This window comes from Colossoma macropomum, unplaced genomic scaffold (assembly GCF_904425465.1).
Source record: "Colossoma macropomum unplaced genomic scaffold, Colossoma_macropomum, whole genome shotgun sequence".
Taxonomy (NCBI): Eukaryota; Metazoa; Chordata; class Actinopteri; order Characiformes; family Serrasalmidae; genus Colossoma; species Colossoma macropomum.
This window is the reverse complement of record NW_023494801.1, coordinates 33,031,898-33,047,114: the sequence shown is the minus strand read 5'-3', so window position 1 is coordinate 33,047,114 and position 15,217 is coordinate 33,031,898. Positions and strand designations below refer to the sequence as shown.

At 40.4% G+C, this 15,217-nt stretch overlaps 1 protein-coding gene across 4 annotated transcripts in view; it reads right to left on the bottom strand.

The window, feature by feature from the left end:
- Positions 1 to 2,271: 2,271 nt before the first annotated feature.
- The window catches only part of bcat2 (branched chain amino-acid transaminase 2, mitochondrial), a 29,284-nt gene continuing 16,338 nt past the window's right edge, over positions 2,272 to 15,217 (bottom strand). For all 4 annotated transcript variants that reach the window (XM_036589591.1, XM_036589592.1, XM_036589590.1 and 1 more), the window contains 5 exons: positions 10,322 to 10,464; positions 9,889 to 9,974; positions 7,284 to 7,424; positions 5,613 to 5,687; positions 2,272 to 4,962 (listed from right to left, as the gene is read on the bottom strand). In XM_036589591.1, the coding sequence (XP_036445484.1) occupies positions 4,921 to 4,962; positions 5,613 to 5,687; positions 7,284 to 7,424; positions 9,889 to 9,974; positions 10,322 to 10,464 (487 nt within the window). In that variant the 3' untranslated portion in view covers positions 2,272 to 4,920. The remainder of the gene's footprint in view (positions 4,963 to 5,612; positions 5,688 to 7,283; positions 7,425 to 9,888; positions 9,975 to 10,321; positions 10,465 to 15,217) is intronic.

The following is a 15,217-nucleotide window of genomic DNA, read 5'->3' as shown; positions in this document are numbered from 1 at the left end:
ATTTCATCAACAACACGTAATTTGTGAATAATATTATATCTTATTTTATCACCCAGACTTTGTGTCAATCTTAATCGAACCCACACTCATATTCAGATGGTGCTGAAGGCCGTCAGGTGTGGTTAAGCTAGGCTAACGCTGGAGGAAGGTAAATCTCCTGGAGTAGGGTTTTCTGTTCTAAATGTTTAGCGGGTGTTTTGAGATGGATGCTGTAATTTTGTGCTCTCCAGCAGTTCACCACAGTGAGTGCGTTTACATGCACTCAGTAATCCAATCATAATCGGATTTCTGCAGTTATCTGATTATTCAAATGGTCATGTAAACAGCGCACACTGATTTCTTAAATCAGAGTGAGGTCTAGAAATGCGATTAAGAAATCAGATAAAGAGGCTGGATTTTAGCTCAGTAATCAGATTTCTCAGTGCATGTGAACTCTTACTCTGATTTCTTTCGGATTTCTCAGTCTGAGCATGTGTGAAAACAGACGGTGGTACTGGAAATAAGCGAGCAGCGTCGCCACGAGACGCAGCAAAACACTTTTGGAACAACGCTGAATCCAAATACATGCTTGATAAATGAAGGATTTAAATATTCTCCATCTTCTAGATGATGTTTGTTCATATTTTCAGGTAAAGTGGCGCGATGTTTACAAAGACGCGGCGTGAAGTCCGAGTTTAACATTATGTTTACGTCACGCTTTCCTCTGTGAGTTTATTGGCTGGTTGTAAAGCAGAAATCTGATTACTGTCTGACTCATGTACACCCAGAGTTTCCCCATTATCTGATTACTCAAGAGCATGTTTACTTGTTGATCGGATTACTGACAAAGTGATCATGTAGTTATCAGATTATTAAGTGCATGTGAAACGCACTCACTGTTTTCCCTGCTTTGACATGTCTCACGCTGATTATTAAGCCTCAGTGGGCTGAACCAGATCATGGAAAAGTCTTGACCACGCAGTAAACAAGCCTGAAGTTTGGAGAAATCCGTTGTTGGTGAACTTTAATTCATTTTGGTGATGTTTTGCAGGTGTTTGGGGAGAAAGGACTCATTTATATATGCACTGTTTAGCTGTTTTGTTTATTTTGCATCGTTCTCTCTTAGGAATTCATCATGAATGCAAACATAAGGACTTGCACAGGGACATGGGAGCTGACTTTAAAGCCAAAATAAATATAGAAATATAATGGAAGTTTATAAAACAAGCCAGTCATATTCACATTCATATGCACTGTCAATCCATATCTTCAAAATATATTCGTTTCCCTTCTAGAGCAATAAAGTCTTATTTTCAAAAAGAGTCTGATTTAATTTGAACAAATATGGCAAGCTTGTGTGAAGATGAGAGGTCACATATTTAAAGGGGAATTCCAACGATTTTTCAAAATTTCTGCATAATTGAAAGGTTAAGATGTAAACAGAGTCGTTCAGAGTGGTTTGGTGTGAAACGCTCTGTTCTAGAGAAACTTACCGAGTCAGAACTGTTCACAGTGGTGGTGATAGGAACCAGACGTCCACCTCTAAAAGCTCCCTCACAGCAAGTTATTACATGAAATGGTTATGAATTCACTGACTGATGACTGAGACACTGTTTTATAATAGGTTTTTTTAGAATGTTGTGGCCTATGTATATAAATAAATATCATCTCCTTGTATCTCCAAAATGGTAACTTTACAGGAGAAGGAAAAAACCTACTTTAATGTAAGTCAATGGAACCAGAATTTTTTCCAAGTAATTTTGGGCCGTTTCTTTTGGTCCATTCATCATGAAATTTACACACAACGCAAAGAGCAACAGGCATTTTTCAAATTATGTCAAAAAGGGAGATAAAAGGTTTTGTCGCAACAGCGGCGATATATTTTTTTAGTCAAACATTCTAAGGGCTAAGGGCTAAGTGGTAGGGCCAAGGGGTGAAATGAAATTGGAAGCTATTTGGGTGACTATTGATTTTTAGTGCTTGTTTTCAGTGTTAGCCTCATGACTCCAGTACTAAACTTAAGAAGCAAAATCAGGACTCATATCTCGTCTGCGCTCAGTGGAAAACTGTGTACGTTAGATTTTTCTTTGAACCATTCTTTTAAATACCACCTACCCCAGTGGTGCCCAGTCCTGGTCCTGGAGATCTACCGCCCTGCTGAGTTTCGCTCCAACGTAATCTAACACACCTGACCAGGTAATCAGGGATCTGACCCAGACTGGTGGATTTCCAGGACTGCAACTGAGCATCCAGGACCCGCCCCTATCTACAGTAAAGCAAACCAAACCCTCATATTGTTTATCCACAGATTTATTGTAAAAATACAATAACAGCAAATGGTAAATGCACCTACAGTCCATCCAAAAACCCTCACATTACATCACATAAAGCGATGGAGAACATAGCAGCTTAGCTCTTAGTGCAGCAGAGACAGAAACACACGAGTGAAAACAGAATCAGCTACAGAACAGACTCCATCAGGCACTTAGGAGAAAGAAAGGGACAGAGGGGGGGGGTCACTGATGAGGCGGCACCATGAAAGGGAAGGTTTAAAAAGCTAATAGACGAAATAAGAAAGACCAGAAGAAGAACAAACAAACAGGAGTCTGATAAAAGAACACAAGTTAAAATCACACCATCGTACACGTACAAGCTTCACAATGACGAAACACAGGGTTGCTCAGAAACCTTTACCCCTCAAGAGCCTCTATAGGAGCCACTGAAGCCACATTACTGTGCAAGTAGCGTTTACCTCATTTGGGCTTTTTAATGCTAACATAAAGGTGATGCTCGTTTGGGAGGTATTGCATAATGCAGGATCTGTCAGTTCACTCAGAAATCGTGTTTTATAACAACAGAACCACCTGCAGGGCTACAGAACCGGAGATCCAACACAACTGACCTGTTCATGCTCCGCCCTCAAATGCATCCTGTAGCAGCTGCAGCTCAGCTGGACAACCTGAAGAAACGGTAGTGCTGGATTCAGTTTTATCAAAATGCCTGAGCTGATAATCTGAATGATTAACCTCTCATTTAACGGAATCAACATGGAATCAAGCAACAACATCTTCTATAAAATCATTTTTTGCCTCTCAGTTTATTTTCTAAAATAAAAGTCTGTGTATTTAAAATCTGAGGAGATTAAAAAACTAGACAGAGCTTGTATGCAGGACAGTAATCTGGGTGGTCTGAGGGTGGACCAGCAGTGGCGAACAGTCAGCGGGGTGCCGATCTTATCAAGCCAGTGGACTGATATATGCTCGCTATAAGGGTACCCACAACTGTGAATGCACAGAGTCCTATGAATATCAGCAGATAACTGAAAAAATTAGACATCTGACACATGATTAGATTTGAAGCATATTATTTTAAACCAATATTTTATATTTGATTCTGGATTACTGTGCTAAAAAATATGCGTTTTATTTATTTATTGCCTTCGTGATGCTCTACAAATTCATTCTCATTGACAGGTATATGCATAAGAATAAAAATATTAATATATATAAAAATACTGGATAGTGGAATTGGCCCATAATTTCCATATCAATGCAGCCCTAGCTACAATAATCCAGATCAATGTAGCATTTTAAACTGGACACTGTTATATAGTGACAACACAATTTTGTGTGGTCCACTGTGAAATTAAATACTGTGACAAAGTTTGGTGCCACATTTTCTCATCAGGCTGAATGAATAACCGGCTCTAAATGTAGGTATTGTGATATAAACTGAATCTGTTCTACAGTTTCTCAGTTAGGCTGAATGAATAACCGACTCTAAACGTAGGTATTGGGATAGTAGTTGTAGTTTTTTGTAGCTTTAAAATAATGCGTCTGTGGGCGGAGCATGGACAGGACAATTTATCTAAACTCAAAGATTTGTTTTATGTGTTAGAGAAAAAAAACAAACTAAAACTTATAAAAGCATTTTACTCTAAAAACAGCCTCAGTGCTTCTTTCTTTGTGCTCCTTTCCAAATAACTCGGGTACAAATATATATACACATATATATTTACGTAACATACTTTTGTTTCTTGGCCATATTAGAAAAAACACATTCGTTTTCTTCGTGTAATATACTGACAGTACAGTTGTGCGAACTTCAAAATTACTGCATCTCATCTTTTTCAAAAATAACTCTCTGCACATCTAATTCAGAACACATCAAAATAGTCTTGCCACGTTTTAAAGCCTTCCTTAGAGCCATCCACACTGTGGAAACATGTCTGATGAGTGGGCATATGAAGCTAGCCACTGCTAATAAATATCCAGCTTGGAAGAACAGCAAGGACAGGCTACGCAAGTGATTGATTAGCACATTTCTACTGTAGCTCACCTACAGTTAACAACATTAATCACTTTTGTTCCTCATTTGACATTCATTCCTACTTTGTTCAAGGTTTTTTTTTCCTATTAGAAAGGTAACAGTTCAAGTTCTGTCAGTACCCAGCAGACATCTGCATCAGTAACTGGTCAACAGGGGAAAGAACAGACAGATTTCCTGACCTGTCCGACTGCAGACTTATTGCACCTATTATATGTGTAAAACTGTGCTTGTATTCTACCTCACAAGCAGATACTGTACCATAAAGGACAAACGAGTGGATGAGTAAGAAAAATACATCTATAACGGACGCATACAGAGGTGTGTTAGAGTCGTGCTGGACCTAAGGCCGTTTTCGGCTGCTTTGCATAAACGTTTTAGTGGTGTTTTTAACGGACTGTTCAGTAAAGCAGTTTACATGAGAGTAACTAAATCTATCCCTTTAAAAAAGTCCCTACACACAACACAAGACAAACAGAACTAGGCGACGACGACCGTAAGCACAGCCTGCCAGCATGGAGGAGTATCAGTGGGTTAAGGGCAGGAGGTCCGGTACACACGGTTCTTACAGTTGATTGGAAGGAGGAGGTCTAGTTCGGCAATCTGACTGGCCATTTAGACGACGACTGGGGCCCAGTCCCTCTTTGTGCGTCCGTACTGCGCGTGGATAGAGAAGGACAGCAAGGTGAGATGTGATAGCAGCAAAAATCAATATTATTACTGATTAATTAACCTTTTGAACTCCTTGAGACCACCGGTGGTTCCAAAACGCACTTCGTCATTTTCTTCATAACTTTCATATTTCATAAGCTACATTCAGAAGGTGGGGGTCGTATGAGAGCTGTAACTGTTTTCTCTCCAGTCAAATAGATGGGTGATGTCATTTTAAACCCTTATAATAAAAGAAGCTGAACTCAGTTTTTTTGTCTACCGAAAGTCGACCCATTTTTCCACAAATCTGGGCTACAAACTGTAAACAGATGGCGTCTCTTCATTTGAGGGGAGCTTTTACAAAAAATAAATAAATAAAAATAAAAAATTACATTTATTTCATGCAGTTACTGAATAATTTGCCTTACGATTTGGTCATGTAAATTCAGATGGACAAGCCAAAATATACCCTGGAGAATAAGAGGTTAATTAGCCCCCTTTAAAAAAACAAGTTACTCAAGACTATATAATCCATACACCAAAAATGTCTTGTCTGGAAAATCAGTGTTTTGTTTCACCAAATTATCCTTTAGGTCTCCAAATATTCATTTCAAAACAGCTAAAACAGTTTAAGGGCTACAAGTAAAGACACTAACCTGTATGTCTGTGAGCTCCTTGAAGAACCTGGTGGCGAGCTCTGGACCATTCTGCATAGTGGGAATCTGATAGGTCTGCAGGACAGACAGGAAAATGATTGGAAAACCTCAACCCATACAGACATCTCTAATAATGGACACACCTTAGTTATCATAATTCTGTTCCAGCTCTCACTACTTCACATCAGTGTCTCAGCGTATCACCAACAACACCTTTTTCCCCCCACTTTTCTCCCCAATTTAGTCGTATCCAGTTCCACTCACTAGTTAGGACTCCCTCAATCACACGACACTACCAGCGCTACTGTAGGTGAACGCAGGCTTCCTCCCAGAGACCTGCGAAGCCACCACATCTTCTCGAACTGCAGCTCATGCAACGTCACTGGATAGCTGAATGCGCTCGGAGGAGAACGCTAACAACCAGTTCAGCTAACAGACACTAGAATTGCGCTGAGTGATGGGGGGAGATGGGGGGTCCATCCTACCCACCCAGAGAGCGAGGACAACTGGCCACGGATGCTGTAGCATCACCAGGAGCATCACCATCTTTTAAGAAATAAAAAAAAACCTGTTTCTCTGTATTCATCCCTCACACTAAAATTAGCTTCCACACTGATGTGCAGTATTCTCTCTCCGTCATCTTCCATTGTGCAGCAATAGGGCTGGGACGATAAGCTATTTTGAAAAAAAATCGATAAACTGCTCGGTAAAATTGTTGCTAAAATGTATAGTCATTATCGAAAACTATGCATAATATACAGTATAATTCAGCTTTTCAAGCACATTTTCAGTTTGCATTAAAGGGGGTGACAAAGCTTTTGCACAGAGTCTGAGTTTATAGAGTACAAAAAAAAAAAATCTGAAATCATACTATGTCACTAATAGGGTGGGATAAAATATCAGTACGCCGATGTATCGTACTGCTTTCGTTTGCGACGTGTTATCAATACACTGCCACCAAATAACGATTTATTTATTGAAACATGCATGCGCTGTAAATGCTCCACTTCCAATTTGATTTACCAGATTCAGTACTTCATGCCTCCACATGGTGGCGCTAATCAAACGAATAGGGTAATCCCACGGTGAAGAAAAACAAAGTCACGTTTTTTTTTGTTGTCCTGTAAGTTTACAGTTAGAAAAGATTTTACTGAGGCACCGCTGTGTTCTACCTTTAGACATTATAACCCAGAACTGCTCTGCTTTATGGCAGTTTATGGCTATTTTACACTGGAATGATGTCACACGTATCATGAGATTATATTGAATTGTGAGATGCCCTTTGATTCCCACCCCTAATCACCGATGGGTTTCAGAGCTTATGGCTGCAAATGGTTTGTTCAGTCCTTTTAATGAAGCTTAGCCTCAAACACAAGCATACTGGACTGATGTGAACGTTTCAATGCGTTAAAAACCACTTTTTCATCCACAGAATCAAATCAGTGTGCAAAGACTTCAGGACGACTAATCACACAGTTAAGAATCAAGAACAATTAAGAATGAAAATTAGTCTCTGATGAGTTTTTTTCTGTGTGGCAGCACATCAGCACGTTCACCTGCGCTGCAGTTACAGTACAATTCCTTTCTTTACTAGTCAAACATTAGGAATGCAATTCTAGTACACTGATTTTATTTCTTTAAAACAGCAGTGAGTGCTCAGTAGTGAAGTACCTGTCCTTTGTAGAGCAGACTGCCGACGGGACACACCACACAGGCGGTTCCTGCTCCAAACACCTCTCGCACCCGACCAGCTTTCAGAGCTTCCAGGAACTCTTTCATACCCACAGTCCGCTCAGTCACCTTAAACTCTCCCTGAAACACACACACACACACACACACACCTCAGTCAGCATCCTCATCAGCTCCTGCTCCTCACACTGTATCAGCAAGTTACACACGTTCAAATAACTCAAATCAGGTTAGGAACTGAATCAGACTGAAAAAGCTATGTTCACATTACAAGCCTCGTTGCTCAAATCTGATTTTTTGCTCAAGTCCGATCTCTCTGACACGATGGTTCACACTCGTTTAGGTAAGTGACTCAAATCTGTCATTAATGTGACGAACCGGCGTCCTGAAATGACCCTCATGAGCTCATCCTACTCAGTAACGTCACGTGAATGAATCACGAGCATCATCAGCACAAACTAACGAGCAGAACGAGCTTCGCTGTGAAGATAATTAACTCTGATCAGCTCTCAGCTTCATTATTAGAGCGAGACGAAGGAGAAAAAGGTGAGATGAGCTGCTTTTTCCACCGTTTACAGGCTTTAACTTCTGTTCGGCACTGCTGCCATGGTAACGCTTAATGATGGCGCACACAGTGTGAAAAAAAGCACATGAATTCCGATCTGAGTGTCACATTAAGGTCATATGGCCACGAATCGGATACGTATCCGATCTAGGACCACATATGAAAGTGGCTCAGGTTGGATTTGAAATGATCAGATTTGCGTCCACACAACTCTGAAAACATCAGATCTGAGTCACATTAGGGCAAAAAATCGGATTTGTGCCACTTCAGCCTGGTAATGTGAACGTAGCCTAAGAGACTGGTAACATGTTATTTGGATGGTCCACTGTAAATGCTTTGTAGATGTTCAGTCTGTCTGTAACTAACATTCAAATAAATATCCATTAAATGAGGAAGATTCTATTAAACCTAACCCTATCCTTAAACTCAAGACAAAATCTAGACCTCCTACTAAACCTAACCATAACCCTAATGTTTTAATAATCAACTAATTATCACCAGGAAGTTTGTCAATAATGTAAGTATCTGTAGATCATCTATAGGGGACCATCCAAATAAAGCCCACGTGTCAAACACAAGACCCACGGGCCAAGTTAGGCCTGCGACACCGTCCTATTCGGCCTGTGAAATTATTTTCATTTTCTATTAATATTAGCCCACTTCACACCCTCGACTGCTAGTTTGAGGTGTCCTGTCTCCCCCAGTTCTCTAAGCGTGGACAGGAAAGCTTGGGCGCGCCTGTAAATTCAGGTTCTTTCACGCTGTATAGATACACTAGGTTAGGGGCGAGTGCCACCTTTTGTATTTAGTCGAGGCAGGTTAGCGTGTCTTTTGTTTCTTTCTTTTCTTTGGGCACCGTCCGAAGTCCACCCTTATGACTAGCTGGTGGGGTTGTGTTTTATGCTGTAGAAGTCTTTATTCCATAATGTTTGGATCTGCATAAGCTTTGTCTTGTACTAACTTTGTAAATGGCTGTATAATACATTTTTACTATATAAGTAAAGCACTGCATAATTTACCCTGGTTGATTTGTGACTTTTCTACCCTCATTCCATCTGCTCTACAGCACATTGCTGCTGTCGGAGGAAAAACCTTGCATCTCCATTTTGGTCGTTTTTCAGTTTTCGACATAATTTGAAAATGCCCGTCGTCCTTTTTCACGATGAATGGACCAAAAGAAACGACCCAAAATGACTTGGAAAGATGTCTGGTTCCATTGACTTACATTAAAAGTAAAGTAGGTTTTTTCCTTCTCCTGTAAAGTTACCATTTTAGAGATACGAGGTTTTCATCCGACATCAGTGATATGTTGCTGCCTCTTTGCTCCTAGGCTTAAAGATTCAAGGGGGTTTGTAACAACATTATGCTATTTAATTGCGCAGTAAGAGCTTATTTGCTCAGAAAAAACACTAATAAATTCAAATAATACTACAATAAATAGTGATTTTACATCAGTCAGTGTGTTCATTTGACCATTTCCTGCCCTCTCCTTAATGAAGCCCAGTATTAAGTGCAGTTATTAACCAATACCTGCTTCATCTAATCAATACTTCATTATGTAAAATCAAGAGTGCTGGTGACGTGAATAATGGTGTGATGACTGTAGGCATCTAGGAGAAATCTGGAACCAGACTCTGTTCTTTAAACTAGTTCACAAAGCCCTACTTCTTTGAAAACAAGAAATTTGTTACTTACTGTATTTATGTGTATTTATGTTTATTCTAATGACTACAGGCAAATAAGCACTTACTGCTGTAATAAAAGGTTTTAAATAACGGGCTAAGATGCTTTTACACAGCACTGTGTGTGTATATACTCCTTCAAACAGCAGACGGCAAAACTACCAAAACCTGTTATCCCCATCTCAGTACATCAACGCTGTTTTCTGACATTAAACACTGAATTAACTCTTTGAAAGGTGAAACCAGGACAGCAGCTCCCTCTGTTCCTTTTCCTCTCCCACCGTAACTGCTTCACTTCCTCCTTTACCCTCCTGCTTCTGCTCCCCCCCCGCTCGCTCACCCATTCTCTGGCCAGATCCAGCAGAGACTGCCTGGTGACTCCTGGAAGAATGATGCCGTCTAGTGGAGGAGTGACCAGCTCTCGCTCTATGGACAGAAAAATAGGTACACGCTAAAAAGAACTGCATATTAGAGAACAGTTTTACCTGAAGAAGTCGAGGTGATTACAGACAAAATCTGATTTTAATCCAGTATGAATCTGCAGTGTGTAGTTTTACAGTCTGACAGTAATAATTGTGGAGTGATTTTAATCCAGTATGAATCTGCAGTGTGTGTAGTTTTACAGTCTGATGGCTCCAATAGTGCTTAAGACATCAGCCAAGACAAACTGAAAGAACTTCAGATCTTAACAACTCATATCCCTCTCAGACATTCGCTGCAGTTCCACAGAGAGCCAGCAGAGGGAGACAGAAGCCACAAATGGCCAGGCTCACCTCCTTTCTCAGTAGTCCAGTAGATGAAGAGGTTCATGGTGCCGACCTCCGTGATCTCCTCATCCTCCCCATAGAGCCACAACACCTGCTGACAGCCCTGCCTCTGTGCCTCAGTCTGGATCGCTATAGTCGGACCGTAGTTACTGAAATGGACACGGACAACAGTTACTGATGTAGTAGGAACTGACTAATTCACAGCAGATAATGAACATTTTAACTTAGATACTGAATTATCCACAGTAGATCCCAGACACTGTCTGTGTTTACATGCAAAGACTGTTGCCAGTCCGATTAAATAGATTCCAATTATAGATTCAGCCTGAGGTGTTTTTATTCTCACTCCACTCAACAATCTGATGAAAATCTCTGTTTATATGCTCACTACAAGTAATCCGATCCAAAATGACGCGTGTGAACCATTTAGTGTGGATGTTACCATGACAACAAGCATCACGTGAGTCCAGTCAGAGTGAGATGAGCAGCAGTGAGCAGTGCTTGTGTTTTTAATTGCTTTAAAATGATGTCAGACTCGGGAAAACGTCCTTCACATGTCCTTATTAAAGAAGGCCGAGAGGAAGACTTCGTATTCTGAGACACATAAGCTGGACGTCCGTCCCACCGCCGTCTTTTAACAAACCTAAATTCTTAGGAGGTAAACGTACTAATGTATTTGTTTAAAAACAAAATTGCAAAAAATCTGTGTAGATAGTTGGTTGCTTAATACAATGTATTACAATCACATCCACAACAAACCTGCTTTGTGGACTTTAAAAAAGCCTCGGACTCTGTTTGGCACAAAGGACTATTTTACAAATTAATACAAAGTGGTGTTGGAGGTCAAATATACAATTTAATAAAAACCATATACAGTTACACACAATGCTGTGTAAAGATCGGCACAAAGAGAACAAAACATTTTAAGCAAAGCAAGGCAGTAAAACAAGGCTGCAGTTTGAGTCCATCCCTGTTTAATACATATATAAATGAAATGGCAACTAGATTACAAAATTCAACCAATCCTGGACTCATCTTAGAAGACCAGGAAATAAAATGTCTAATGTACGCAGATGATTTGGTAATATTAGCACCAACAAAAGACGCACTAAAGACGCCAACAGTACCCATCAGTACTGGAGACTTACTGTACAGATTGGGCCCTTACAGTAAATATGGACAAAATGAAGATAATGATTTTTCAAAATAAAGCCAGATTACAGGAGAAGAAATACCAGTTTACTTTTGAAGACACCGTAATATCACACACCACCAACTACTCTTATTTAGGTGTGATATGAAATTCAGCAGGAAATTTCAGCAGCACTGACGGAAAAAGCTCGCATATCTTACTATATGATCAGAAAAACAATTTCCTGATTTAAATGATTTTAACCAGATTGCCCCCCCCCGGCAATCTGGTTAAAATCATTTAAATCAGTAATTGAACCAATAAATGTTATATGGCAGTGAAATCTGGGGACTAGAAAGAACACAAAATTACGAAATTTGGGACAAAACACCCACAGAACTATTTCATCTTGAATTCTGCAAAGACGTCCTGCAGGTGAACAGAGGTGTCTCTAATCTGGCCTGCAGAGCAGAGCTGGGCAGGTTTCCGCTCATTCTGGACATCGAGAAAAGATGCTGTAAATTCTGGTACCACCTGACCCGGTCAGATCCAGACTCCCTTCACTATAGCGCCTTCGTCAGTAACAAAACAGACCCAAACCCCCCACTTAACCAGCTCGCCAGGATAAAGAACTTCCACACTGAGAGAGGCTGAAGGTAATAAAGCAGATCACAGCCTCTACTGGAAAAACCACATTACTCACCAAAACAAACTCAAATGTTATGAAATGCTTGATCAGAAATACTCACTGGCCAATTATCTAATCAGAATCAAAGTGACCATAAACTAGCCATTGAAACAGGGAGGCACAGAAAAAGCAGGCTGGACAGAGAGGACAGGATCTGCACCCGCCGCCCATCAGGAGAGAGAGAAACTGAGAATCACGTCATTCTTTGATTTTCAAAATATAAAACCATCAGAGACGCTTTTCTGCCAAAATTGACTAATAAAACCGCCTCCTTCCCCAAACTGACCGACTCAGAGAAAATGAAGATTTTACTGGGAGAAAATGTAGAAACAATAAGTTTAGCAGGACAATTTATTCAGAACTGCCACCGAGAAAACATAACACAGCACATCTTCAGTTATGTAATTAATATTTCTAATTCCTGAAGTTCAGATGTATTACATTTCATATTTACCTTATTGTTTGTTTAAATTTTTATTATTATTAATAGTAGTAGTGGTACTATTTTGCTGTATTTTATTTTATTTTATTACTTTTGGCATGTCCAAATTCATTCCATGCTTTAATACATACATACATACATCATCTAAACCGCTTATCCTTCTGGGTCGTGGTGGGGTGCTGGAGCCTATCCCAGCTGTCATTGGGCGGAAGGCAGGATACACCCTGGACAGGTCGCCGTCCATCGCAGGGCAGACAGACAGACATACACAGTCACACACACATTCACACCTAGGGGCAATTCAGCATGTCCAGTCAGCCTGACTGCATGTTTTTGGACTGTGGGAGGAAACCGGAGTACCCGGAGGAAACCCACGCAGACACGGGGAGAACAGGCAAACTCCACACAGAAATGACCCTGGTCACCCGGCCGGGAATCTAACGCAGGCCATTCTTGCTGTGAGGCGACAGCGCTACCCACTGCACCACCGTGCCGCCCTCCATGCTTTAATATATTACCATATTTATATTTCAAACTTTATAGCTGTTTAAATTATTTATCCATACGAACTTTTATTTAATAAATTTATTATTATTATTTTATTCATTAATTTATTTCTATTCATTTATATTTTAATAATAATTCAATTTAACATGTATTTACAGCTTTGCCAACATAGGTCTCATATCCTGTCATGCCAATAAAGCAGCATTTGATTTGATCTGATCTAAGAGAGAGACAGACGGGTGTTATCGCTGTGCTAGGTCACAGACTGCAGACAGTGAGTAAACACAGCTCAGTGTAAAGCCGTTACTGAGGCTCAGACTGCAGGGCCGTGTCTGTATTTGGATCTGGAGCAAATCTCTCTCAGCTTAAAAGCACAGTTTTTGTGGAGGGACCACATTTTCACCACTAATGAAAACAAATCAAGACTACTACACATATATTACACACAAAAAATACTGTTATTATTATTCTTAGCACTGTAATAACTATGTTGTTGCAGTTATTGTCATTATCAGCATTAGGGATATATTAGAGACTCGAAATTGGCATATTTTTGCTTCAAACATGCAACTGGCCAACTCATTAATCTGATTTTGTCTGATCTGTGTTGTATGAGGTAAATCAAGTGAGGCAGGTAAGCTACTCGTGCTGTATATGAAGGCTGCTGCTGCTTCTACACCTGCACCAAAATGTCATAGCATAATTATACATGACTTACTGTGCTGAATCAGGTCATTCAAACAACTCGTTTTTCGTTTATTTAAAATGCCACTTTGGAGCAAATAATGCTATTTATATGGCAGATTTGGCTCATAAGTCCTGAAAATGTGCCGGCATGTTTATATTTAACACAGATTGTCCATAACACCATTTTGGCTGTAAATAAAGGAGATTTGGGACAGACCATAAAATCCATGATTTTCATGACTGCACCCCAATCAAAATCAACAACACCCACAGCAACCAGTGCGAGTCAGACAGTCTCACAGTCTGAGAGCAAAATTCAGGGCACCTACTAAATCAGGGCAACTCCTATGAGACACATAAGGGCGTTTTCACACTTGGGCCGTTTCAGTGTCTGAAGTGGACTCAGGCCGCTGAGTCATGGTATTCTGTGCATATGTGAACACACCAAACGAACTCAGACCATCTAAACTCCCCCAAAAACAAACCGAATTGAGACCAAACGAACCAAACTGAGAACTTAATAGGGTTCTACTCAGGATAAAGTCTGTCCGTAGTCTACAACAAGACAGCTGCCCTGACATGCTGAAGTGATGAGATGTGAGAGCTCTCGTGATTTTACCGTGTTAAAGGCGCAAGCTGGGAGTTTTAAACTTTTTTTTTTTCACTGAATGAATAAAAAATTCATCGCTGCTCTTTTAAATAACTTGTTTCATTGCAGACGTGGGTTTTCGCCAGGTGGAGCTCAGTGAGGAGCACAGCTGAAAACGGAGCCCACCGCAAGGTCTTTTTCCCCCAATTTAGCGCGATGCACTTCGGCCAGTCGTTTCAGCGTGACCAATAGGAGAGCAGCAGGCATGTCTAGTAGTTTCTCTCGCCAACTGAAAGGTCAGTGGTATCTCCAGAGGTGGTCTCAGTTTGGTTCGTTTTTGGGGTCGTTTAGAGGGGTCCGAGTTCATTTGGCATGTTCACATATGCAAAAGTCCATACCTGACACTGAAACGGCCCAAGTGTGAAAACACCCTAACGGAACTCATTTTAAAAGAAACTATATATGTGAAAACACCCTAAAGCCTGAAACTTCGACGATGTTTTAGGGCCACTATTAATAAAAATAAAAATGGTAGACTAGAATAAAGTTGTGATATTTCAAGAAAAAAAGTCAGAGAATTACGACATTAAAGTGGCATTAATACCAGGAAAGGTCTCAATATTGTGGCCAAAGGCTTTGCAAAGTGCAGGCAGCCCCTCCTGGTGTTAAATGAGGGGCGGTGAGTTGGTGGATTTCTACTTTCATTTCGATTCACCCATAAAGAAACACTCAGTCTCCCTGTCTCTCCTGCACATCAGCACCAGCCTGTTATTAGTATAAGAACCGGCTGAAACGGCTGAGCAGGAAACTGTGTTTATCTAGAATAAAGAGCCAGACGGACTCGGAGGAAACTGTCT